This window comes from Eretmochelys imbricata, chromosome 12 (assembly GCF_965152235.1).
Source record: "Eretmochelys imbricata isolate rEreImb1 chromosome 12, rEreImb1.hap1, whole genome shotgun sequence".
In the NCBI taxonomy this organism is placed as follows: domain Eukaryota; kingdom Metazoa; phylum Chordata; order Testudines; family Cheloniidae; genus Eretmochelys; species Eretmochelys imbricata.
Window position 1 is genome coordinate 41,052,006 of NC_135583.1, and position 26,920 is coordinate 41,078,925.

The following is a 26,920-nucleotide window of genomic DNA, read 5'->3' on the forward strand; positions in this document are numbered from 1 at the left end:
AGGGGATTCCATTCAAAAGTCACGGTGTAGTAATATATTACAGTATCAGGCCAAGCATAATGCACTGATTCCCATCAGGGTACAGAGATGTGTAAGAACTGCCCATAGGCTGTAGTTGGGTACATTCTGGGCACTGGCAGTGTAGATGCCTCCTTCAGTAGCAGAGTGCAGTTCAGCACATTCCCATCTTGGCATTTGTTTGTTTTGCTATGGCTGCCCATAAATGTCAGCTTTATGTTGATTTTTGGGCTGCGGAACTGGCTTGAGAACACATGTTTTCACATACAGCACCAAACAGACATTATATGGGGTCTAATGAGGCCATGTTCCACCTGGTCTGCATTAGAATTGGTGACCTAGAGTAAAAAGGCTATGCAGCCCATTACCCATATCCTTGAACCCCCTTCTGAATTTCAAAGGGACTCAGTAGTGCTGATAATTTGAGCCTTTGGGACCTCTGGAGAGAAGTCAGCATTGCTCTGCGGTGGTTGGGAAAAGATTTCACGTCACTTCACTAGCTCCAATCACAGTTATTGCTTTTAACAAAAAATGCATTTGTCACTTAAACATCTCCGTGGCATTACTTTTAGCTGATGGGATTGGAGGCTGGTCTCTAATTATTGGATGAGAAGCAGAGAGAGTTTCTATTCAGGTCTTCGCAAAAAGAAAAGGAGTACTTGTGGCATCTTAGAGACTAACCAATTTATCTGAGCATGAGTTTTCGTGAGCTACAGCTCACTTCATCGGATAGTGAGCTGTAGCTCACGAAAGCTCATGCTCAGATAAATTGGTTAGTCTCTAAGGTGCCACAAGTACTCCTTTTCTTTTTGCGAATACAGACTAACACGGCTGTTACTCTGAAACCTATTCAGGTCTTATGTGCCAGACTTAATATTTCTCCTCCTCCATCTGTTCCTCTTTCACTCTTTGTCTCATATTGTAAGGTTCCTTTTGAGCCTCTTGTACAGAAGAACAAGTGACTGTACATTTTTAGAAGTTTGTCCTGTACATTTCACCTCAGTCATAAGAGAGACGGCTCTGAGATGCCAGAGCTCAGAAGTCAGCCTCCCTCACTTTACAATCTGGAATGCATTACAAGATGCTTCTTGCTTTCTAGTGCTGATTGTAAGTCTGCTAGTGCATCAGCTGTACGTTATCTAGTGACCCATTGGTACATGGCTCAAGTGAGTGTCTTTCTGGGGTTTGTCTATTCACGTAACACAAGAACCAGGGGTCACCCAATGAAATTAATAGGCAGCAGGTTTAAAACAAACGTAAGGAAGTACTTCTTCACACAACATGCAGTCAAGCTGTGGAACTCATTGCCAGGGGATGTCATGAAGGCCACAAAGGAATTAGATAAGTTCCTGGAGAATAGCCAAGATGGTCAGGGAGGCAACCCCATCCTCCGGGTGTCCCCAAACCTCTAACTGCCAGAAGCTGGGACTGGATGACAGGATGGATAATTTGAAATTGCTCTGTTCTGTTCATTCCCTCTGAAGCATCTGGAATTGGCCATTGTCAGACAGGATATTGGGCTAGCTGGACCATTGGTCTTGACCCAGTGTGTCTGTTCTTACATTCCAGCATCTCTTATGTGGAGGTCTCATGAGATGTGGGCAAAGGGCAGTTAGCGTGAGGACTGGGTAACTGGTCCAGTCAGTAGGCTGCTCATGCTCATATGTGCTGAGCCCTGCCAGAGTGGCCTTCTATAGAAAGGCCCCTGTCATTTAATGGTTAGAGACCTGATAGAATCTGTGCAGTAGTATTATTTGGGGACTCTAACCTTGGATGGACCAAGTACCTCAGACTGGCATATTACAGATCGGCACAGAAGTGCCATCATACCAGGAGAAGAAAATGCCATCCAACTGCTTTGGAAAAGCCAGAGCTAGTAGCTGCATCCAGGGACAAGAAGGCAGTGATTAGAGGTTCACAGCAATTGTATTGGTGGTCCGCTGCTTCTCAGGCTTGAGAGTGGTAGCCAGTGCAATGCTTGCAGGGCACTGGGATCATCTGTAGCCCAGTGCTTGCCCCTCCTTTGCTGGTTAGCTATGGGAGCGGTTAGAGAGACTGTGTTTCTGGGGGGTGGACCCCATGCTGAGTGTTTCCCTCCCAGGACTGCCTCTGAATCAAGGCTAAAAGAAAAGGAGTCCTTGTGGCACCTTAGAGACTAACCAATTTATTTGAGCATGAGCTTTCGTGAGCTACAGTTCACTTCATCAGATGCATACCGTGGAAACTGCAGCAGACTTTATATATACACAGAGAATATGAAACAATACCTCCTCTCACCCCACTGTCCTGCTGGTAATAGCTTATCTAAAGTGAGCAACAGGAGTGAGTCTGTGTGTGTATGGGGGTGGGTTTTTGGAGGGGGGTGAGGGAGTGAGAGAACCTGGATTTGTGCAGGAAATGGCCTAACTTCATTATCATGCACATTGTGTAAAGAGTTGTCACTTTGGATGGGCTATCACCAGCAGGAGAGTGAATTTGTGTGGGGGGGTGGAGGGTGAGAAAACCTGGATTTGTGCTGGAAATGGCCTAACCTGTTGCTCACTTTAGATAAGCTATTACCAGCAGGACAGTGGGGTGAGAGGAGGTATTGTTTCATATTCTCTGTGTATATATAAAGTCTGCTGCAGTTTCCACGGTATGCATCTGATGAAGTGAGCTGTAGCTCACGAAAGCTCATGCTCAAATAAATTGGTTAGTCTCTAAGGTGCCACAAGGACTCCTTTTCTTTTTGCGAATACAGACTAACACGGCTGTTACTCTGAAACCTGAATCAAGGCTGTGTGTGAATGTGTTTTAGTGCACTATTTGATCAGAAGGTTTTCTGAGCTGGGGGATGGGAAGCTCTTCCTCTTATTAATTCTAAAGCAGATTCCTGAGACTTCAGAGCAGAACTTCCAGGGAATGGGGCAGGTTAAAATTCAGCCTGTGTGGCTCACAAAGAGGAAGGAGAGCTGCAAGACCACCACAATCTAGATAAAATTCTGCATGTTCCACAGTTTTCCCTCTCCAGGTCTCGCTGCTTTGCTGGCAGCCCCCAGGGATGAGGGTTCTCTGTGGAGGGGCTAGTGGGGTATGAGCTGCAGCTTTTTTAAGACATGTTGGCAACCCTCATGTCTCTAGTCACTTCCGGCCATGAGGGGTGCTAGGGGAGTAAGGGCTTGTCTTCGCTGAGGTGTTAGCTCATGGTATAATGCAAGTGCTCCTAACCAGGCTCCTGTGCACACCCAGAGAGCTCTAAACTCCAGCTAGCTGTGCCATCAACAGGGCGCTGCTGATGCTCAGCCAGTAATGCAGGGGCAGGATTCGGCTACTCTGCTGCTCATCCAAACACTGTGCTGCTAACCCAGCTGCTCTCATCCTGTGGAGCTGCAGGGTTGTGTTGTGGTGTGAGCTGGGCTAACTTGAGCTAACACTGTCCTGAAGAAAGTATGTAATCAACCAAGCATGACAAGTGTTCTAAGGAATCTTAAAGTACCAGCTGTGAAGTTCAGAGGCTCCTCCTTGCAGGGTGTGGCAGTACTGAAAAGTGGCACTGAGAGTTCTCTACACTTTATCTCCTAGGTATGTTTCCTGTCTGTCAAAGCCACATGCTGAGGCCCCCTAGTCGTGTTGACCAGAGAGTAACGTGCTGCACAGTCTTCCCCGCAGGGTTCTGCAGTTGATACTGCTTCAGATAGCTTGGTCAGCTAACTGCTTCAAAGAAACTGCCCTGATGACTGACTCACACACACACACACAGAGTTCTTCTAGCTACTGAGGCTCAGTATCTTCATCAGTGTATTTAAAGGTGTGTTCTAATCACCTTATCAAAACCTTTCTGGTTCCCTTTAGTGCTAACTGTTGCTGTCTTTGTGCTTGTGTGCCACCTTGTTAATTAGCTGCTGGAGGGCATGCCCACTCATGTACTTTGCCAGCAGATGCATGTTTGGCCCATAGCCAATGCTGAAACACTACAGTTATTGCCGAGATTTGGCGAGTGAGTCTGCAAAAGGCCTAATTCTTCTTACTAAAGCTGGTTAACAATAAACTTAGTGTCTGAATATTTGTAATGTTCTGTGTTCTAGGGATGACCTGCAGCGTCACCGTTAAGCTGTAGTATGGCCTTGTTTTATAATGTCACTGCCTACCAGTATGAATGAGACTTGTGAAAATCTGCTCCCCAAGCAGCCATTGGGAGACAACTGACTCTTGCGGTGATGGTAGCATTTCAGCTTAAGGAGTGAGGAGAGCCTATTTTAAACATTTAATTCAGGACTCTGTAATTGGAATGAAGTAACTAACCAAGGTAGATCTGGCTCAACAGCAGCTTTTACAGCCCCCCTCCCTAACATCTGGCATGGGCAGAATATCTGTTATGCTTGTAACCAAGGGCCGTTTGAATAGCTGGGGATGAATCAACCCCTGGCAGTGACACGTGGAGTTAGGAGTCCCCATCAAGGGCTGTGTGAGAGGGAGGGAACAAGAGTGGGAAGGGGTTAAGATCCTAGTACACTTGGTGGAGAAAGTCTCAGCCCTAAGGCAACTTCCATTGCATCAGGGCATAGAGCTAACCTGGGTTTCAAAACACACATGACCACTTCCTCATTTGTTAAACTTTATCTTAAATCCCAGGCAATGAACTTTAAGCTGGAGTTGAGGTTGGTAGAACACCTTGGTAACTTACAAGTGGTGAACCCTACAGGAGAGCTGTAGCCATACACCAGACAAGCAGCAGAAACCCAAGACGTTCAGAGTTAAGGTGCAATTTAAAGAAGCCCAAACACTTGCCAGTACAGAAATTCACAGTTAGAATGTCCCCAGACCATATATCTTTCTTTGCAGCGACTCCAGCCTCCAGTCTTTCCTTTGTCCTTTTCACGGCAAGGGGCCAGATCCTGAGAGCCCCTTACTCAAACAGTTAATGATTTACAGGATCAGGGTTCTTGTTGTAAGGTAGGGGCTGTGGATCAGATGCTTCTAAAGGAGTTCAGAAGTTCCTGAGAAGTTCAGACTGCACCTGCGGATGCCTTAACTTTGGAGAAGTCAATGTCCTGTTGCAACGTCCATACCATAGCAGCTTCCCACTTTCCTACCATCTCCTCCCACAAGCTTTAAAGAGCCTGGGGTCTGGGGAAGTCCTGAGGGCTGTATTTATACTGACTCTTCTGTATAATGTCACTAGCGAGTGTGAGGCTTTGTCACTGCACTAGCTCATTCCTTATGAGTAAGTGCTCTACTTTCCTGGCCAGGCCTGGCAGGGCTGTGTGCGTAGATGCACTAGCTCAGGAACAAGGTGCTTAAGGAGAACTAGGTGATCGGTATGTGTGTTCCTTTATTGCGGTAGCACCTAGAGGCTGCAGTCGGGGATTGGGCCCCGCGGCGCTAGGCTGCAGCAGCAGGCGTGCACCCTAGATGTACTTTGTGATTCCATAGAAGTAAAGTGTTGGGAGTTGCTTCCCTTTCCCAAACTATCTGAAACCATTTCGCAGATACAGCTGCATTTCTGGCTCAGAGCTAACTCGCCACGCTCACCACAATGAACCTTTAAAATGGCAGCTGCAGTTTGCTAGGGTCAGACTAATTGGCACACGGCAGCATTCACAATAGATTGGAATTAGAGAAGATAATGGGGTTGGGGAAGAGGATTAAATGAGAGAAGGGCATGAAATCTTCTGAAGCAGGGTTTGCCTTGCTTTTACCTCATTCACTTGAAAGCAAAGAAGGCGTTTCTCGAAGTACAGGCGCTTTTAGTGTGCATAGGAGGGAGGAATGATTCATTGGGCTACCAGTCGTTATTGCTCCCAGCTGACAGCAGAGTCACTGCTGAATGCCTGTGTACTGGAGTTCAGCAGGTGAGTGGCTTTGGTGTCTTCCAAGCATTGCACTAAGGAGTGCATGGCCAAGGCTGCTTCAGAACCACAAACCTGAAAGTGCAACCACCTGCCCTGCTGCAATAGTGAGACAGCCAAACTGTTGTGAGCAACAACTGCAGTCCAGTCTCTGGCTTTTGCAGTTTTATATTAGTATGTCAGTAAGCTCTCTCAGCTTCCTTCTCGACCTGCTCTGGGGGTCTGCTGCACTCCAGCACTTCCAGGTTGGTGCTGGACTCAAACCTGCATTGAATGCTGCTGGGAATGCAGAGCGCTTGTCTTTCTGTGACCATCACCAGCTCACCCCACCCTTCCTCCCTGGTGATGTTTCCTGTGCTGGTATCAGACTACTGAGCTGACCCTTGCTGAACCAGATCTAATTTCTTATGAGCAGATGCAGGCATCAGGCCTGATATTACCTGGGGAGCAGTGGGTTAATGTTTGACTGGCCTCAGAAGTAGGAGGAGGGAAGGGGCGCATATGTGACAAAATGATCTCTCTTGTAATTAGAGAGAGCATATGGCATCTGTTCATACTGAAATGAAGTCCAGAATCTTTTGTTCAGATGTCCAGCCAGCATGTCAGAGGAGAGAAGCACAGCTTGTCTGCAGAAGACTGATCTTCCCCCACACAAGTGCATCCATCTCAAAATGTCTCCTGCATTCTTGGCTCCTCCGTCTAGGTTCTTAACACATTCCTGTTCAGAGTCTCCTTTGCCACCTACAATGCAGCCAGTCCCTGTTGTTCCTGTAGGCTGACCTCCCGTGTTTGGAGAGTCCCATGTATTCCCATAGCTGGGGCTAGTGCCTGACTGTTGGGGCTTTACTACTTGAGGCATGCAGCAGAGATTTTGATGGGTTCGTTGGGTAGCTGTTTACCAAATCTTGCACCATGTCAAGTTTTGGTTGGTTCAGAGTACCTTGTATGGGGGGTAGTATTTAGTCACTGGGGGGGTCTTGGTTGCTAGTCTCCTGCTTTTCTCCTTATCCCTTTGGCTAATTCCCTTTCCAAAGCCTATCAATGAAGCACCTGGTATTGTCCCCCCAGTTAGAAAAGTGGCATTGTGCAAAGTTGTCCCTGAAAACCTGAGAGTTCCCTCCAACACAGAGTATATCACAGTGCTTGATTCTGCTTTTCTAAAAGGGGTTAAAAATCCAACCAGCCCTGGCAAATCTTCCTTCATGTATGCTGCAAAAATAACCATGTGGAAAAGCTGCTGAAGCCAAACCACATTAGTCCATGGTGTATTCTTGGCTATGTGGCTAGGGAAAAGCCTGTTCTTACTGTGTCATAGTTTGGTCGCCTAGCAGAGGTAAAACCTAGGTGGTTAACACTGTTACAGCATGACCCTTGTTGTGCAGACAAACTTCTTGCCTTCGACTTTGCTACAATTGTTTCATCGTGGCTGTGTTTATAGTGTAGAGGCCAACCTTAGTCTCTTTCTCTGAAGCTCACTTGTTCGCTGTGTAGGCAGCTTTTTCATGTTTATTTGTATATTTTTCCTCTCCCAGTTAGAAGTTCTGTGTTCACTTTTGGTAGCTCCTTTTTCTCGGTATTTCCATCCATGCAGTTCATAAATTAATGGATTTGTAAGGCCAGAAGGAACCACTGATTTGGGGCTGTTTTCATGGCCCAGTGAAATACATATTAACCTCAGGAAAGTAGGGTGCTAGGTCGTAGCCAATTCCCTAGCTTCAATAGCTTGCACACTTGAATGATAACCGAGCTCCCAGTTTTGTCCCTGTTGGATTGCGGGCTCCAGCTGTTACAGGACAGCAGTCCCTGTCTATCGAAGGGCTGTGTTGGCTTTTTCCTTTTCTGTGAATTTAAGCTGTGAAATGCTGTAACGCATTCTTCCTCAAACACCAAATTAATCTGCAGGGTTAGAATCCGTCACTGAGGGTGGCTTACAGTTGAGGCCCAGATGTAATCCTGACAGCAGCAGCGTTAGCAGACATGGGCAGAGCATAAACAAGGAATTCCGGCCTGTCCTGAGAGGGATGGACCTTCCAAGCTGCGAGTCCTTGCTGGGCATCTTGCATCCTCTCTGGCCCATCTTAAAATACATTATGCAACTCTTGAAAGTGATGGTGACGAGCTCTGACTCTTCTCCTTCCCTCCAAGAACTGGTTGTGTCACACTGCCTTTTATTGGTCCCTTTTGGCTCACCTTTAGCTGGGAGGAGAGCTGCAATAATGGAAGCACCAGGTTTCCATGTGCAGAGGGGATATTGTGCCTGTTGCTGAGGCCAGCCCTTCACTGACATGGATTTTAGCTACCAAATGTCATTCTAGACCGTACAGTTCCAGCTTTACCTTCCTGTACCTGGCCAATCCTGAATGAGGCTTCCCCATCTGGAGCTGCGTTTGGCACAGTCAGACGTGATGAGGTTCTGGTTGTGCACACACTTTGCTGCCATGTTCATAGCAGCCTTTGGGATTATCTGATCAGGTTCGTTTCACTCACTCAAAAATCATTGAAGGCTCAGCAGCTCACAGATTTTCCTTTTCAAAGAGTCAAGCCTTTAGCCCTTCCTTGAAAGTCGGGGTGGGGTTTCAATGACCCACCTGCGTTCCATCATGTGGGTTATGCTTTGGTGGTATTTAACTTCCTGACTGTATTGGAAAGCAACTTAGAACAAAGACACCAACATCCACATCTGATGGCCAGCTGTGTAGCAGGCCCCTTTGCAGAGTGCTGGATTAGTGCTCCACCTCTCAGGGTTCACCCATCTCCAGTAGGGAGGGGAAGATTAAGGTGCATGGAGCTGTGTAATCCTGGGATAAGTGCTCTGACTGCTTGCAGGAGGTTAATATTAACTCTAGTTTGCTGCCCTCAGCAAGGGCAAGCTTCTCATCACAGCATGGATCTTGGTCCAGCCATGCCACTCAGCTGAACCAATCTGATGGGAGCACAGAGCAGAAGGAAGAAGACAGGGGTTATTGGCTTGAAGCTCATATAACCAGATGAAACTTTTCTGCATGGCCTTGGCTCCTTTGCTCTTTGCCATACTAACACTCAACACCCCCACTGCTCTTACAGCTCAACAGCCTCTGGATACAAAGCATGGGTCCTGAGGAGGTGGGCCTGGCTAACCATGTCTATGCACCTGTCACAGACAGAGACCTAATCCACAGGTGGAGCTGGCTGCATTAGTGCTGCTTTTTCCCTCGGTGCAGCCCCTGGTACTTCATTGGCTGTGTAAGGAGATGCTACAATGCAGTGTTAACCCTTTGGTGACTGACTCTCTTCTTCCTGGTTAGTTGAAAATGTTGCCTTTTGGAAGGCAGCTTGGGAGGCCGTGACCGAATGCGAAGTTCTGATCAAGCACCGTGAGAGCCTGGCTTTGTCTCATGCCGCCTTGGGGTGATGTGTTAGAGCCCGGGAATCCAGTGAGTGGTAATACAGAGGGATGCTGCCTTCAGCAGAAGTCTGCCCATACCTTGTCATCAGAACCGAGATTGGAACAGTCTGTGAAGACTCTACAGCCTGTATTTGAAGAACTCCCCTTGTGTCTGGGCAGAATCCAGAGAGATGCTGGAGGGGCCTTGCTTTAATGTCCCCTTTGCCGTTGAGGAGCCTGGATAGAGCAGCACCTGCTGGTACTGAATTCAGCAGTGTCAGAGCTCGCGCTGAGCCCATGGCCAGGCTTGGTGACTGAACCCCCCACCCCGGCCCCCGAGGCTGGTGGAGCCACCGGACAACTGGCTGCACTGTGCATGTGATAGCTGGAGATGGGTATGGCCTTGGGAAGCGGGATGAGCTCAGACTTCTGACAGTGACAGGAGTGGGAGAGGGTGTGGTTGGTCATCATAGGTAGGACTAACAGCAACACCTGGAGTGGAATGGGGCAGGGGAGTGGGGGAGGCCAGAGCAGAGGAGGGAGTGATGACCAAGGGTTTGAGCTGGAAGGACGGGTGGGGCAGCGTGAGTGATGCTGAGGCAAACTCTTCCCAAATTTGGAGACCGCCTGGACGCTGGGGAATGCGAGTGAGGAGTAGATAATGTGCTGCGGTGCTAAGCCGGGACACATGAAGGCTAATGGACTTGTCAGTGGTGCTCAGAGGGGCTGGGGTTCTGAGTTGGAGGATTCTTAATTCCTCTCAAGAGTTGGCATGGCTACTGCAAAACTCATTGCACAGAGCATTGCCAGTAAGTGACACGACCCAAGGCCAGAGGTCTCCTTGTCTGTTGGTGTTCCTGTTACAAAACCCCATCTTTGAGACATTTGAAACTTGATCACTGTGAGTGAGACTGAAACTTGGGAAACAGTCTGAGACCAAAGAGGTGAAATAATCTATTCTATTAATTAGCTGCGCCAATTTGGGATCGCTTCCTTTTCCTGAGCATGAAAAAACAATTGCTCTGCAAAGGAACTGAAGACGCTTGGCATGTTCTCCTGACATGCCCACTTCTGGCATTACTGCTAAAAGGCTGCCTCCTGCACCTGCGCAGGCAGACAGGGAAGTGGAAACTGAAAAGTCCTAGCACAGAGGTGGGCAAACTACAGCCCAGGATCAGGCCCTTGAGCTCCTGTTGGGAAGCGGGGTCAGGGGCTTGACCCGCTCCGCGTGTGCCATGGCTCTGCGTGGCTCCCACAGCTCCCATTGGCTGGCAACCGCGACTAGTGGGAGCTGCAGGGGGGGCACCGCCTGTCCGCACCTCTGCATAGGAGCCGGGGGGGGGACGTGTTGCTGCTTCTGGGAGCTGCTTGAGGTAAGCACTGCCTGAAGTCTGCACCCCTGACCCCTTCCTCCACCCAGCCCTGATCCCCGTTTTGCCCTCTAAACCCTTTGGTCCCAGCCCAGAGATGACTCCTGCACCCCCAGCTGGAGCCCTCACCTTCCCCCCCCCCTCACCTGCACCTCAATGCCCTGCCTTATCCTGGAGCCCCCTCCCACACCCTGAACTTCTCATTTCTGCACCCCAGGGCCCACACCCCAGGGCCCACACCCCCAGACGGAGCCCTCACCCCTTCCCACACTGCAACCCCCAATTTCATGAGGATTCATGGCCCACCATACAATTTCCATACCCAAATGTGGCCCTTGGGCCAAAAAGTTTGCCCACCCCTGCCCTAGCATCTTAATGCTGTCGCTTCTCTTCCATGCTGGACAGCTCTGCTGCCTTAAGCAGTCCCATCAGGATGCTCCTTTAGCAGAGTACATGATATCAAAAGCTTGTTCTTACCCTCTGAGAACATGCTACTATCCTCAGCGGAAAAAGGCAAAAACAAATTTGAAACCTAATGTGTAACGCTTCTAAGCATAAATTACAGGAGAGCCTGGTATTGGATCATTCTATATTGATTGTTACACAGTTCTACCAAATGTCATAAGCCTAAATCAGAGGATCAGACAGTCTGGCTAATGTGTAGGTAGTTTAGAATCCCAACTAGTGGAATCAGCTGGCTGCACAGCCCTTGTGTAATCCCTCTACTATTTCTCTCTCAGCCCCTCTGCTAGCTTGTCATCACAACTCATTGTCTCTGCTTTCTGCGTCCTGTCTTACCACGGAGCGTTGCACTCGCCTTGCTGCTGTTGGTTATGTTCTTATCTGACATGATTGGGTTAATTGCAGATGCCCATTTGGATCAGACCCAGACAAAAGTCAGATGCAAATAGCCACACAATTTTCACTTTTCATGATACAGAAGCTCAAGAAGTGTGGGTGCTGGTGCCACTAATGTAAGCTGGCGAGCCTTTGTCAGCAGCTCTTGTGCAGCTATTGGGGCTCCACGGGAACATGCGAAGCAGGCGATATGTGTTGGGTGCATTTGTGGCTTAGGTTACTTTGAGGGTCCACTGTAAGGGTTTTGACACTCATTTCTCCGTTTTGGGAAAATAACTATCAGAAACAAGAGAGTTCACAGAATTCTCTGTGTTGAATGAGGTGAGCAAGGAGTGCAGGTTTTGCTGTAATACTGATTTATCTCCTGTTTGTATTCTGGAGAGATTTAAAGGGGAGGCATCCCCAAAAATGTAGTGGGCAGATGCCCCCTTGTGGTCGAGACTGTGGGAAAGCCAGTCTCATTACTGAAACCCTGAACTTCTAAATAAAGCAAATTGTTCTGCCTCAGAGGCTCTGAATGCCTGAGCGTCCTGTTTTATGTTAGCAGTGCACGTTGTCCACTGTGTGTGTGTGTTGTTGGAGCAGAATGGCATATTGTTTGGGTTTTAATGGTGCTTTCATGAATTGGGTTGCAAATATTTGATGTGGAGAGGACTAAGAAAGACTTTGAGGGCTTTTCAGATATTTTCCCCAAGCCGTAGACAGTTTCAGTTCATAGTGGGCTATAGCTAGTTTGCTTTTTTCTTCTCTGCTGACTTGTAGTTCATTAGTTATTGCCTTCAGCTTTGTTCCCCTTCTTCAAAGATGTATAACTAGGATTCACTGTCAACTGTCTGTTTTCAGGATCTGGGTTCCTCCAATTCTCTACCTGCGAACATGCCTTCCCATGCTCCAGAGCTAGGACATTTAAAATAAGAATGCTGAGAAGTTTTCACTATTTCCTTGCCTTTTAGGTGGGCATGGGAGCATTAGATTTTTAACAGTGAAGGTCAATTTCATCATACATACACAGATCAGTAAAAAGAATATTCCCATCAATTACTGAAATTTCCACATAGGCAAAGTAAGAAAAATGCTGCTTGAAAACATTAAAGTTTGATTTAAGGATATTTACGTTGAGTATTTTGGCATGTGAGGTTGATGATGTATTTTAAGTTGAGGCTTTAATTTTTTGAATCTCAACATGTACTGTCATTAATTTCCCACTGCTGTGAAAATTAAAGTAGATAAAAATAAAAAATGCTTAAATATAAACATTGATGTTATCATTCAGTTATTGAAAAAAAATTGAATTCTGCCAAGCCTACTTGCATCAAAAACATCTGTGCCTTTCCAGAGCCCCTGAGGTCAATGGTTCATGCAGGGAGAGCCTCTCTGAAGGGCTGGGGAGAGCATGTGCAGAGCTACACAGGTGAACTTGGCGTGTTAGGACCTGATCCTGCATCTGTTGAAGTGTCAATAGGAGTTTTGCTGCTGACTTCAGTGAGCATAGGATTAGGTCCTCAATGAAGTCTTTCACAATGCAACTGTTAAACAGGAACCACTTCAGGAGTCTCCTCTTGTGACCGCTGCTAATGGCAGCTTCAGAGGAGCTGCTGTGTGAATGCTGGTGTTCTCAGTGTGGCTCATCTGACCACAAAAGTATGTTACAACTGACGGGGCTGTAGAAAGGAAAAAAAAAAAGGGTTTGGCCCAGTACCAGTGAGGAGGCTAACACAAAACAACCCTGCCCTAAGTAGCTCTGGCCAGAACTCTTACACTGGGTGCCCAAAGCCACAGTAGGCACCCTGCTGACAATGGGTCACTTGTCTGAGGTACTGAGCACCTATAGCTCCCACTTCAGTGGGCGTGGGCCATGCACGGAAAATCAGACCATTTTAGTAGGGTGCCTAATTTTGGGCACTTAAATGCAGCACAACATTTTCTAACTTAATTCAGGACTAGGTGTGTCCATCCTGCGGAGGCCAGATCAGTGCCTACTTAGGTGGATATATGCTATATGTCTGCTACATGAGGCAGCCTTCACCTATGTTGTAGTTAACATATTTAATGTTAAATGGTTGGCACTTTTAGTGGGTTATCCCTGAAAGGCCTTGCAGAGGTCTAAATGGCAAAAAACTCACCAAACTGCTTCTCCCAGATTCAGAAAGATCTCTGAATACTTCTACTACTTCGGAAAAATCATGGAGCAGGTCCTCAAAGAATCAATCCTGAAGCACTTACATGAGAGGAAAGTGATCAGGAACAGTCAGCATGGATTCACCAAGGGAAGGTCATGCCTGACTAATCTAATTGCCTTCTATGATGAGATTACTGGTTCTGTGGATGAAGGGAAAGCAGTGGATGTATTGTTTCTTGACTTTAGCAAAGCTTTTGACACGGTCTCCCACAGTATCCTTGTCAGCAAGTTAAAGAAGTATGGGCTGGATGAATGCACTATAAGGTGGGTAGAAAGTTGGCTAGATTGTTGGGCTCAACGGGTAGTGATCAATGGCTCCATGTCTAGTTGGCAGCCGGTGTTAAGTGGAGTGCCCCTGGGGCTGGTTTTGTTCAATATCTTCATAAATGATCTGGAGGATGGTGTGGATTGCACTCTCAGCAAATTTGCTGATGATACTAAACTAGGAGGAGTGGTAGATACGCTGGAGGGCAGGGATAGGATACAGAGGGACCTAGACAAATTGGAGGATTGGGCCAAAAGAAATCTGATGAGGTTCAATAAGGATAAGTGCAGGTTCCTGCACTTGGGACAGAAGAACCCAACGCACAGCTACAGACTAGGGACCGAATGGCTAGGCAGCAGTTCTGCGGAAAAGGACCTGGGGTGACAGTGGACGAGAAGCTGGATATGAGTCAGCAGTGTGCCCTTGTTGCCAAGAAGGCCAATGGCATTTTGGGATGTATAAGTAGGGGCATAGCGAGCAGATCGAGGGATGTGATCATTCCCCTCTATTCGACATTGGTGAGGCCTCATCTGGAGTACTGTGTCCAGTTTTGGGCCCCACACTACAAGAAGGATGTGGATAAATTGGAGAGAGTCCAGCGAAGGGCAACAAAAATGATTAGGGGTCTGGAACACATGACTTATGAGGAGAGGCTGAGGGAACTGGGATTGTTTAGTCTGCAGAAGAGAAGAATGAGGGGGGATTTGATAGCTGCTTTCAACTACCTGAGAGGTGGTTCCAGAGAGGATGATTCTAGACTATTCTCAGTGGTAGAAGAGGACAGGACAAGGAGTAATGGTCTCAAGTTGCAGTGGGGGAGGCTTAGGTTGGATATTAGGAAAAACTTTTTCACTAGGAGGGTGGTGAAACACTGGAATGCATTACCTAGGGAGGTGGCAGAATCTCCTTCCTTAGAAGTTTTTAAGGTCAGGCTTGACAAAGCCATGGCTGGGATGATTTAATTGGGGATTGGTCCTGCTTTGAGCACGGGGTTGGACTAGATGACCTCCTGAGGTCCCTTCCAAGCCTGATATTCTATGGTTGTATGATACTCTAAGTTTTGGGTCATCCCTTCACTGTCTCTGCTGGAGGATTTGGACAGGATCTTTGGAGGACGTTGTGACGTTATTGACATGAACTGTGACTGTATAGATCATTGTTGCAACCAAGGTCCTATAGTTGCATCAAATCTTGTACAAAGGAGGTCAAGTAAGGTGTCTATGGAAAGGTGGTAGTTTGCTGGTTATGATTATGCTGTTTGTGTGTGTGTATTGGCTATGTACTTGTATCTCAGTGTGTTTGATTCTAAGTAGCATCAGTGAAGCATTTGGTCAGCTTCTTGAGAAAGGACTATTCTGAATAAGTGCCCAATCAAGAAACACTCAGCTGACAATGGACTTTGGGAGATGCCAATCCACATCTGAGCTTTCCTGGGAATGTTCATACTAACATGTAAACAATGGTGTTAGCCTGCAAAAAGCTGAATCATTCATGGACATGTGACTTGCCCAGGTGGACACAAACTCCATCTTGTTGCTGTGACTTTGCACAGAAGAACAAAGGGGTTTCTGCCCACAAGAGAGAGACTATAAAAGGCCCTGGAAGCCTCTCCATTTTGTCTTCAGCTGGCTCAAGAGAGAGCCTCCCCACCCCAAAGAGATGCCTGAAAGAAACTGGGACAAAACTGTAACTATGGGGGGGTGAGAGAGTGCTGGGCTCAGGCCATAAACCACAACGTTGGTCTGAAAAGGATTGGGCTCAGACTAGGAAGGAGTCTAGTCTGTGAAAGAAGCTTATTAAAACATCTCTGAGGGTGAGATTTATCTGTATTCAGTTTCCTACTGTATTAGGCTTAGACTTGCGTGTTTTGTTTTGCTTGGTAACTTACTTTGTTCTGTCTATTATTACTTGGACCCACTTAAATCCTACTTTTTATACTTAATAAAATCACTTTTGCTGATTAATTAACCCAGAATAAGTAAGTAGTACCTGGGGGAGCAAACAGCTGTGCATATCTCTCTATCAGTGTAGTAGAGGGTGGACAGTTTATGAGTTTACTCTGTATAAGCTTTATACAGAGTAAAATGGATTCATTTGGGGTTTGGATCCCATTGGGAGCTGGGTGTCTGAGTGCTAGAGACAGGAGCACTTGCTAAGTCATTTTCAGTTAAGTCTGCAGCTTTGCGGGCCTGGGTCAGACCCTGGGTCTGTGTTGCAGCAGACTTGTGTGTCTGGCTCAATAAGGCAGGGTTCTGGAGGCCCAAGCTGGCAGAGAAAACTGGCTCAGAGGTAGTCTCAGCACATCAGGTGACAGTCCCAAGGGGGTCTCTGTAACCGAACCCGTCAGACATCACACAAGACTGTAATAACCTAAGCTTCCTGCTTTGGTGAGTGGAACAGCATGAGGCTGTAAAAGTGAAGGGCTTCACCAGTGTTGACCACAACTTTGTCTTGTGTTGATGTGTCATACGTATTCTTATCAAAACAGGTTTTGCATTTAAAACTAACAGAGAAGGAAGTATTATCTGTAGATAATGAATTGAGCTGATTTGTTTCTGGTCACCCTGTCCTTTAAAATTTTAAACTAGATCTCATCCTCTTGAACCTCATTTGTACTCAAAGATTGGAAAAGGAAAAAGAGCTGTCCTGCCCCCCTCCCCCCCCCCCCCCCCGACCTCCTAGAGAAGTGACTCTGCTGTCAGAAAGTTGGCATAGTGTTTTCGAGCTCTGGTCCCAGGTGCTTAGCCAGTGACTTCCCCTTGTTCAGTGGCTTCACTTCCTTTAAAACTTCAATAGCAAATATACTGCTTGATTTTTTTTATTTAAATTATTTTAAATAGATCATTTTAAAATATTATAGTAAATTGAGGCCTTAATATAGGTTGTCATATTTTCAGATTTAATATTTAATTTTAAATAGGTTTATTTTACAAAGAAAAATCCAATTTAAATACATCCTTTTAAAAAAAAAAAAATCTGTTTTAATCCACCCTCGTTCATAGGGCTTTTTCCCCCTACATGTTTGGCAGGAGACTGGCCTTATCTGCACTAGAGGAAACTTGCGAATTTTTTTTCCCCTTGCACTGCTTCCCCCTTCCCTGGAGTTACCGACATTGGAAACCCTAATGTAGACAGCCTACCTGCTGCTAGTTCATTTTTGAACACTGTGTCATCCATGCCTGCGGGGAGCAAGTCTAACCGATTTGCTAGCACTGGTTCTTCCGGACTGACGTTAGCAATATTGAGGAATCTTTCCAAAATGTCCTTAGTGTAGGCAAGGCTAGTGGTGAGTCTGTTAGCCTACTGTGGAAATGCTCCTTCTCAGCTGTACTTCAGTCATGTCTTCTGTGGGGAGGTGATCTGGTTAGGGGGAAATGTACAAATGGCTCCCCCTTCTCCTTCCTACTGCTGACACCAGAGAAGCCTTTGGAGCTGTGCCAACTTGGCTAGAAAATCCCCAAAGATGACAGAATCCTGGCAGCTGTGAACAGCAGATCCTAGGCTAGTGGTGAAGTGTCAAAAGCTTTGGAAACTTGGGTAGCGTCGTCCTTCCGCAGTCATGGCTACAGATGAGATCCAGGATGGGATGGCAGCTGACCCCTTGGTCACATCCATTGTGCTGGTTTATATTCTCTTTCCTGCCTTAGTTCCGTTCCTTGTGCTGCCGGTAACTAGAGATGAGCTGTCCAGTCCCTCCACCCTTCTAAGGACACGACTCATAGGTTGGAAGTATTGTGCATTTGAACTTCATATGAAGAGCTCTTGTTTTGAATGCGGAGGAGTTTCTCCAGGTCTGAAAAGTCTTCACTGCCCTTAATAGTGGTAATAGTCTGAACCGGGAGGGACTGGTTGCTCCCCTTCCCTCTTTGAACAACTCATGGTGGGTCTCTGTTGTTTCACTACAGTAGGGCTAAAACAGCAGATGTCAATCAACCAGCCATTAACCTCTTGCTCTTCGAGTGCAGTTGTCTGACTGGGAGCGGAAGGAGAAAGGAGGCTATGCCTGCTGTGGAGATTCTGCCTCAGGCTGTTCTGAAGCTTCAAATTGCCCAGAAATGAAGTCCCAATCCACACATCTGAGTCTTTGCGGGGCAGCATGTTATATCCTCATTCTTCTCTGCGCCGTTCACTGTTGGCACCATTGGAGCCAGCTCGCCCTTGGAATCATAGACCCTTCCTCCTTGTCTTGTAATCAGTAATGAGATTACTCTAGGGCAGTCGTGCAATATTCTTCTAGAGGGAGCACGTGCAAGGGAAAGAACCTTCCACCACTGTAACATGGTGCAGAATGCATTGCAGAGAAGAGCTGGACTGGATAGGCAACTGTCAGCAATGTGGAACAATTCCCTAATCGGTGTGGTAACTCTGGGCGTTCTGATTTTTGCTGACAATAGTGCACACTGTTTTCCACCTTTTTAGTAGCTTTGTCAAGTTCCTCTTTCTGACCAGGGATAAAGGATAAAGAGCATGTCCCCTGCACGGTCATTGGCTGATTTGGCGGAGCTGTCTGAGCCCTTGGTGGCACAGGCTCCCACGCCAACGGGATTTGATTCAGATTTCCTGCTTAATGAAGCTGTTGAGATTTTGAAGGTTTTTTGTGGAGTCTTTGATCGTCCAGCCAAATTCTACATCTTGGTGTGCTCTGGGCAGGTGCCAGGGGCTTCTCTCGGTCAGCTCCTCTGTTTAATTAGACCACATCCCAGCTGAAGCCGCAAGGCTTAGCTCTTCGTAGCCAGGGGTCGGGGGGTGGGGGGTGGTTAGCTGGCCATCCTCAAGGAGCAGGTTTAGAAGACTCCTGCCTGAAACTGGTTTGTTCAGGCTTGAGCCTGAAGTCTGATGCTGAGAAGGGAGGGATGGCCAGAGAACTGGAGCAGGGCAACATAAATAGGTACAGTCAGCTTGGGAAGGGACTGGAATTTTGCCCCAAGGTCCACACCCATGCAGGCCAGTTTGGGGTGTCTTCTGGAAGCTGCATTTACAGAGTTTGGATTGGATGTTGGTTGAGAACTGCTGGGAATTGCTGACCCACTCCTGAAGGATCGAAGAGCATGAATGCAGGATTGATGGAGTGCTAATTGTGTTGTAGAAGGAAATTAGTGGTTTCTGGGAACCAGCTGACGAAAGCTTTGTGGCTGTAATAAATAACCATCATTGCACTTACTCAGCCCAGCCAGGATGGTGGCTTAGCGCACAGAAGGCCAGGGCAGAGAGAGCCTTCCTGCTTCATTGAGCCTAGTCATGGAAATGCAATGCTGAAGTTGAGGGGAAGGTGGTCTGTGCTGCTCTTTCCTGTGTGTTAGCTGATCTGGAGGGGAGGCACTAGAGGGGACCATCTCAGTTGTACCTGTGGAATAGCTAATTATATAGCGTGCTGTGTTTTATGGAACAGTCTGCCTCGTATGGTGGCTAAATCCAGATCAATCGTTGCATTAGTCTATGTAGCGCAGTACAATCTGCTACCCCACTTAAACTGTGTGTATGTATATGAACGCTTAGTTTGTGGCAAGCAGGTGTAAAGCAAACTTGTGCTAGCCTGCCAAGCACTTACGGTCCATCTGGACCCTGCTGCAATGCACTCAGAATTCCCTAGTGCACTTTGATTGACCCTGTTTTAAAGCAGGCACATCAAAGTGCACTCGGGAACTTTTAGTGCGTGGCAGGGTAGTGCAGGGTACATTTGTACCCTGGCTTGCCACAAACTGTGTTCATAGACTAGACATAGGTTTGCTAACTTGGTAATATTTAAAAACTAGACACTCCAACAGAGTGCTGAAACCTCCCCTGCCCCACATCTTCCCCTGGGGCTCCACCCCTGCCCCCATCCACTCTTCTTCCTCCTTCAACTCCCCCTTCCCCATCGCTTGCTGCTTTTTCCCCTCCCACCTCCCTGCCTGGGTCAGGAGGGACTTGTCTGTGGAGCCGGGGCTGGGAGCTGCAGCTGCCCAACGCAGGTAGAAGGTTGCCCTGGCTGAGTAGGGGCTGATGCGGGTGATGACCCAGAGCCTCCCCATCCTGCAGTAACTGGACTTTGGGTGTTCGGTCAAAAGATCTGACTGGACACTGTCAGGTCTCCTTTTTGACTGGACTTTCCGGTTGAAAACCGGGCATCTGGCCACCCTACATAGACAAGCCCTGAGCCATTCATGAGGCTAGTCCCATTCTAAATCCATATGCCACAAAAATTCACTTCTGGTTAGAATGTGGCCAGAGGGTTTGTTCCTTACCGGAACAGCACCGGCAGCAATGATGTACAAAAAGTCAATTTAGAAGCTCAAAAAGTAGTGACTAAAAAGTCCTCACATTCAGGAGAATGTCTTTCGGCAGCTATCCCTGTGTCACCAAAGCTGGAGCCCTCTTCAAAAATACTGCATACATCAGCTGTCTGCTTAACTTTCCAGAATGTTGTATATCAGGAATTGGTGTGTGCACTAAATGTGGCTTCACGCAGCTTCTCGGGGTCCAGGAAGCTGCTGAGACAGAAACAATTAAATTATTTAAAAAATCCAATAAACCCCAGAATCCAGTACCCCTTCCAGCCTCTGACACACTCATCCCTGAAATAAACAAAGCAATTAAATACCAAAGAGCTGCGTTTCCCAGGTCACTCAGTTTTTCTGAACCATCATTCAGCTGTCTGGACTCTGTTCTCCTCCTCAACAGAGTGAGTTGGGGACCATATTGGCCTGAACCATGAATTTCCTGTGGTTTTAAAAATCTAAACCACTTCATTGTTTAAATGCTGTATCATTTGCTGAATAAGGTATAAGGGGAATGCTAGTGTAGTCATTGGCAGCCCCACCGCTGCAGAGCCTGCATTTGCTTTGGGAAGCACATCCAGAGGTTCAGATACTTATCCAAAATTTCTGCAGCTGTAAACTTTCCGTGCCCCAGCTCCCCATCCCCACTGCTTGGTTATAGGAAGGGAGGGGAACAGCTTGATCTTAACCCTTCCCTCTGCAAAGCCCTGGTCACATTTTCCAGCGGGCTAACGGGCCTGCTTCCATTTCTTGTGCAGCTGGCATGCAGATAGACCATTCTCCCCAGATTCCCAGAGCACCCCAGTGCGCGCCCCCTGCCCCAACCTGCAGAGGAGAGGGGCAAAAGCTTGCACGCATCCGTATGAGGGGCTAGCTGGGCAGGTTCACTCACCTGTCCTCTCTGGAAGGTGGGAGCAACTAACTCTAAGTCTAAGCTAGATCCCTAGCAGCCGACTTCTGGTCCTCACAGTAGACTATGGTCTGAGGCCTGCTTAGTGTGCCCCCCCCCGCCCCCGGCGTGGCAGGCACTGCCCTCACAGTGAGTGTAGATCATTGCTCCCTGCTGCTGGGGGAGTCAGCACACTGCCCTGGGCTGCACAGATCCTCAGGTGCTGCCTTACCTTTCTGTGCAGGTGCATTCAGTGTTTTGTGCACCCCTCCTGAGGTGGCCCAGGTGCTAACATTCTCCTCTCCCACCTCCTGTTCTTAGTGAAGTTCATGCGGGAAGTGACTCCCTACATTAAGAAGCCATCGCTGGTGTCAGACCTCCCGTGGGATGGGGCAGCTCCCCAGTCACCGAGCCTGAGTGGCAGTGAGGACTCCGGCTCACCGAAGCACTACAGTGGCACCAAAGACAGGAAGGTGATCCCTCTGAAAATGTGCTTCGCTGCTAGGAACTTGAGCATGCCGGATCTGGAGAACAGGTGAGCTGGAGCCTAGGGAGACAGAGGCCTTGGGGCGTAGCAGGCTGCTCTGGGCCGATCTGCCTGGCATTTTGGGTGCAGGGAGGAGTGCTGACACATGCTGGCAGGACATGCAAGGTGAGAAATAATCCCTTTTTTCCTGCTTTATAATGTGTAAAGGAGTCTGGGAGGCTTTGAAAAAGCTGCTTTTTCTGCTTGGCTTCTATTCGGAAGTCAGGAATGTGGAGCCTCGTGTCTGTTTTCCTGGAGGGCTCTTGGGAGGCCAGTGTCCCAGGCCCTAGTTATGGGGGTAGGAGTGTCTGAGTCTTTGAGAGCTTTTCTCCCTGGTGCCCATAGGAGCTGGAGTTAAATGGGTGCTTACAAAGACAAACAGGGTTTCAAACCCCCCCACCCCCCCCCCGCAATCCCTTGTGATGCCAAAGTCCTGTTTAGGGTGACCAGATGTCCCGATTTTATAGGGATAGTCCCGATATTTGGGGCTTTGCCTTATATAGGTGCCTATTACCCCCACCCCCGTCCTGATTTCTTCACCCTTGCTATCTGGTCACCCTAGTCTTGCTAGATCTATTGGTTCTGAATCCTCCAGCAAACAAAGGCAGATATGAGACACCTGCATTCCTGATGCAAAACCAACCAGGAAAAACACACCAGACTTTGGCTGTACATCAAGAAAGGGCACAGATGTTTCTCTTCCCTTGTAGGTCCCCTTACATGCGCGAGATCCAATGGCATGGGTTTTTTCCTTCAGGCAGCTGGGGGGAGTTGTTCTGCTCATCCCTGTGATGAACAGGTGGGAGTCAGGTGTGCGCTGGGTCCCCCAGCAGTGCGAATGCCCTTGCAGCTGGCCTTGTGGCAGCAGCCATGGGGCTTTCTACAAGAAAGGTTGACACTGCTTGAGCGACCTGGGTAGCTGGTGGCCTGACTGGTGCTTGCTGACATTCGAGGTGGTAACCCTGCCGCTGGTTCAGTCTCAGCCAGGTCACTTCACCTCAATGGGGCTGATCCTGCCTGGCTAGAAGATGGAGCTCAGAGTCAGGAGACCTGTGTTCTGACACTGCCTGCAGCTCAGGGTTCTCTGACCTAGCACGGGCATGTCACTTCCCTTGGGCAGTTCTTACCATACTGCGCTCACAGGGTGGTGTGAGGGTTAACCAGCCTGGTTTTGGAGAGCTGAGCTCCTCAGCTGGAAGGTGTTATAAAGGGGTCATTATTTTGCATAAGTTTCAGCAGGATCTGGCAGCGTTGACTTCCTGCCCCAAAGCGTTCAGTGTGGAGCCTGCGTTCCACCCCAGAAGTAGCTGTTTCATAGGTGGGTGTGGTTATTCCTTATCTGCCATAGAGGGGGTTGGGAGCCTTAACTAGTGCACATGACCCAAGTTTATTGCTCTGCCTGGGTCGAAGGTGATGTATAAGTGCCAGGCTCCTCCTTTGGCTGTATTAGTTTGCACCCAGGGTCCTGAACACAGTTAGGGCTCCTTTGTGCCAGATGCTGTACACCCACAGGGATGCCTGTGGAGCTAAATGACCCAGCGCCTAACCTACACGGGGCAGGAAGGTGAGGGGAGCAGCAAGGTCCATGGCCACAGGGGCCGTCTGTACAGATAGATGCTGCAGACCCTGCTGCCACTCGTTCTACAGTCAGAGCAGAGATGAGTCTGGAGAAGGAGGATTGTGGTCCATCTTCCGGGCATCTAGTTCAGCTGTGTCTCTGCTTGCAGCCAGGTTACATGTAACGCCTGTTTGTTTAGCGTCTGGGTTGGCAGACAAAGTGTCCTCTCCTGGTGCCTTTTGGGAGGTGCAGGCAGGCTGACTGGGTGTCCACAGGATGTTTGGCTGATCTGCGTGTTGAACTCTCTCCATGGAGAAGATAACTGGCCTTGTGCCACACGCACACTCCAGCGGAAATGGCAGTTCCTCTGCTGGTCTGTGTGCCTGGGATCGGCTCTGGAAACGATGCTCAGGCTTCAGCTAAGCAGCAGGAGATGGACTAGAGGAGACTTAGGGTGGGAATAGCTGCTCCTGAGGCCAGTCTCCTGATTCACTCATCAAATTATAACTGCAGCTTGCAGGAAATTCTCAGTGGTTTGGCTGCCAGCCAGGTCTCTCCACTCAGCGCCCCTCCTCCCCCCAAGCCCCAGCGAGAGCTGGCTGGCTGCTGCGTGGGACAGGCAGTGTTTGTATTTTGCTGTCCTCCTGGGGTAGAAGGCTCCAGCTCAGGGAAGGATGCAAACCCCCACATCTGAATTGCCTTGCTGGCAGTTCAACCTTCTTCTAAAACAGAGTTCAGATGGATTGGGCTGAATCTCAGCCAGGCCTTCCCCTGCTCTGGTAGTGCCTGTCTGCCCTGTCAGGTGGGGGCAGTATTGCGTGTAGTCCTGCCAGTGAGTGGTGGCCAGGGGCAGTTAGATGCTATTATTGATCCCGTTTGTGTGTGTGGGGGGGGGGGCAGGTGGGGGCAGGAAATCTTGGTTGTGTGTGTTTTTCATTCTCTGCTCTTGGCACCTCTTCTTTGTATCTGTCATAGAATCATAGAATATCAAGGTTGGAAGGGACCTCAGGAGGTCATCTAGTCCAACCCCTGCTCAAAGCAGGACCAACCCCCAATTTTTGCCCCAGATCCCTAAACGGCCCCCTCAAGGATTGAACTCTCAACCCTGGGTTTAGCAGGCCAATGCTCAAACCACTGAGCTATCCCTCCCCCCGTGGGGATACAAGTGGCTGTATCCTAGGTCCAGCCGGGGCAGAGTTGGAATGTCACACCTAGCCCATGGTCCCAAAGCAGCTGCACCTTCCTGTTTTAAAAGAGAGTTAAGTACTGGCATATACACAGGATTGTCATCAGAATTCAGAGTTAACCTGTTGAACTGGCCCTTGGACCTGTGGTTCATCCCTGCAGATTGTGTTGGGTGCATTTGGAAGGATTTCCTCAACCACCTGGACTTTGTTAAAAGGAAGGTTAAACTCTGTAGAAACGGATGAGGCCTCTGGAGCCAGGTTGGCGTGGCCTGTGTGAGCGAGCTCAGGCCTCGAGGCGGGGCACATGAGCATCATTGGTTGGCAGTACTGGCTAAGCAGCGGTGTCCCAAACTGGGCTCTGCTGCAGGAAACTTGCTGCTTGGAACTTGCTTCTCCTCTCAGCGTGTTGCTGAGCATGTGAACTGATTCCCCATTTGCCCAGGAGGTGGCTGGGCCCTGCCATGCAGAGTGGGGTTGCATTGCTGTGCTCTGAGTTGGGTTTGTCATTAGAGGGAGGAAATGACATGAATCACTTCCCCTTGTTCTCGCTGTATCTTCATTACCTATGCAAAGCCCTCCCCTGGGTGCTAGGGACCAGGGAAATGCTGACAGGCTCTCACTGATGGGGAAGTTGCTATAGCTAGAAAGCTCTGAATCTTCAGGGGATTGCGCAGCCCCACGTACACTGCTGCAGGGCTGATTACCTGCTCCTCTGGGCCTGACGCTTATTGCAGGACCAGTTTCCAGGGTGGTGTCCCTTCACCGTCCCATGCTCCCCACACACCCCTGCTGGGAGGCTGCCTCCCACTCAGCACTTGGGAACAGTTGTGGCTAAGCCATAGGGTTTTGCAGCATGCAGGCTGCCTTTTGCAGTGCTCCCACGAGAAGATCTTGGCCAGAAATCGTTTGACATGGTACCTTTGCCCCACCAGAGTCTCTGTCCTGGCACAGAGTTGGTTCACGATGGGAATGACTAAGGTTTCCGGCTGGCGCATCCCTTTTTGAACAGGGCAGAATCTCCCTCGCAGACTCCTCTTAAACCATCTCTTCCAAGTCTTCTGCCCCTTTGCTATAAGCTGCACAACTTGGCGCGCTTTTGCGTTGGTGGGTGGACTTGTGAAAGAGCCGTAATGCCTTCAGTACTAACATGACAGGGGGCCAGGAAAATAGCGTCTTTTTAGAATGCCTATGGAATTACATTGCCGGAAATGTACATGGGCGAGTAAGAGCTAACTGCTCATATGTCCTGAACTCGGAACAGTATTTGCTCTCAACTGAGAGAGCCCGCTTCCACAGAGCAATACGCACTCACGAGGCTAACATGTCTGGTGTAAGGTGAACCACCCTTTCCAGGGCTGCTGGAGTTCGTACCAGCATAGGTGCTTGTGCAGACTCGGCATTTTCAGCATGCCCTAATGCTGGGGGGTTTTCATGGGGCTGAGCTAGCCAAGGCTCCTTGGCACTGGCACCAGTGCCAAGAATGGGAGTGGAATACTGTAGCTGGGAGAGAATGCAGTTTCAGTGTAAATAACAGTGGCCAAGAGCTTCATGATGGCTTTGTCTGTCCTTGGAGAGCCAGCAAGCATCCCAGTCTGCATAGCTGTGGAAAACCAAGTGAGCTCTCAGACATGCATACTGCTGACCTGCAGGGCTCGATGATCTGTGCTGAAATGCCTCCCCTGTAGCTTCTGTGTGGGATGAGGAGCGTAGTCCAAGGGTACACTACGCTTCAATCAAAAACCCATGGCACAAAATCCTAGACCCTGGGGCAATTGACTCTGGCTCATGGGGCTCAGACTATGGCACTAAGAATTGCAGTGTAGACACTTTTCAGAGTAGCAGCCATGTTAGTCTGTATTCGCAAAAAGAAAAGGAGTACTTGTGGCACCTTAGAGACTAACCAATTTATTTGAGCATGTTTTTGTGAGCTACAGCATATGATGAAGTGAGCTCACGAAAGCTTACGCTCAAATAAATTGGTTAGTCTCTAAGGTGCCACAAGTACTCTTTTTCTTTTCGTGTAGACACTGAGACCCCATGTGGTGGGAGGGTCTCAGAGCCTAACCTCAGGCCTGAGCCCAACCATCTACACGGCAATTTTTAACCCCACGAGCCCGAGTCAGCTGACCTGGGCCATCCATGGCTGTGCCACAGGACTTTTATTGCAGTGTCTGTATACCCCAAGTGTCTGGATCTGCTGTGCTGCTTCTCTGTCCTTGCAAGACTGAATTTCTAGCACTGGAGCGTTCGCAAAAGCTACAGCCTGGTACCAAGAAAGCACTAAAAGTAGCAGCAGTTCACAAGGGGCTAGCACCATGGCAATCTTTGCTGAGATCTTGGGCTCCCTGATACCATTCACAATTCACTGCGTAGTGCTGCTGGTTACTAAGCCAGTCTGTACCCCCGGGTTCCCAGGCGAGCAGCACGCTGGCAAGTAGAATTTTGCAGCTAGACTCAAGCGCAAAGTCCCTCCATCTCCCAGAACTTGACAAGGAGGTGAGCCTCTGAGGATGGCTGAGGAGCTGTATGACCAGAGGTCTCAGCTGTGCTCTGGACCTAGACAAAGGCAGCACCAATGCCCTGTCTAGGGTCCTGCAGCACAGACAAGTGGGAAGGGCAGA

The 26,920-nt window shown here is 48.6% G+C and overlaps 1 protein-coding gene across 2 annotated transcripts in view; it reads left to right on the forward strand.

Annotated features, from left to right (window-relative positions):
- SNTB2 (syntrophin beta 2) overlaps window positions 1-26,920 on the forward strand; it is a 50,203-nt gene that overhangs the window by 4,256 nt on the left and 19,027 nt on the right. For both annotated transcript variants that reach the window (XM_077831192.1, XM_077831191.1), the window contains exon 2: window positions 21,350-21,563. In XM_077831192.1, the coding sequence (XP_077687318.1) occupies window positions 21,350-21,563 (214 nt within the window). The remainder of the gene's footprint in view (window positions 1-21,349; window positions 21,564-26,920) is intronic.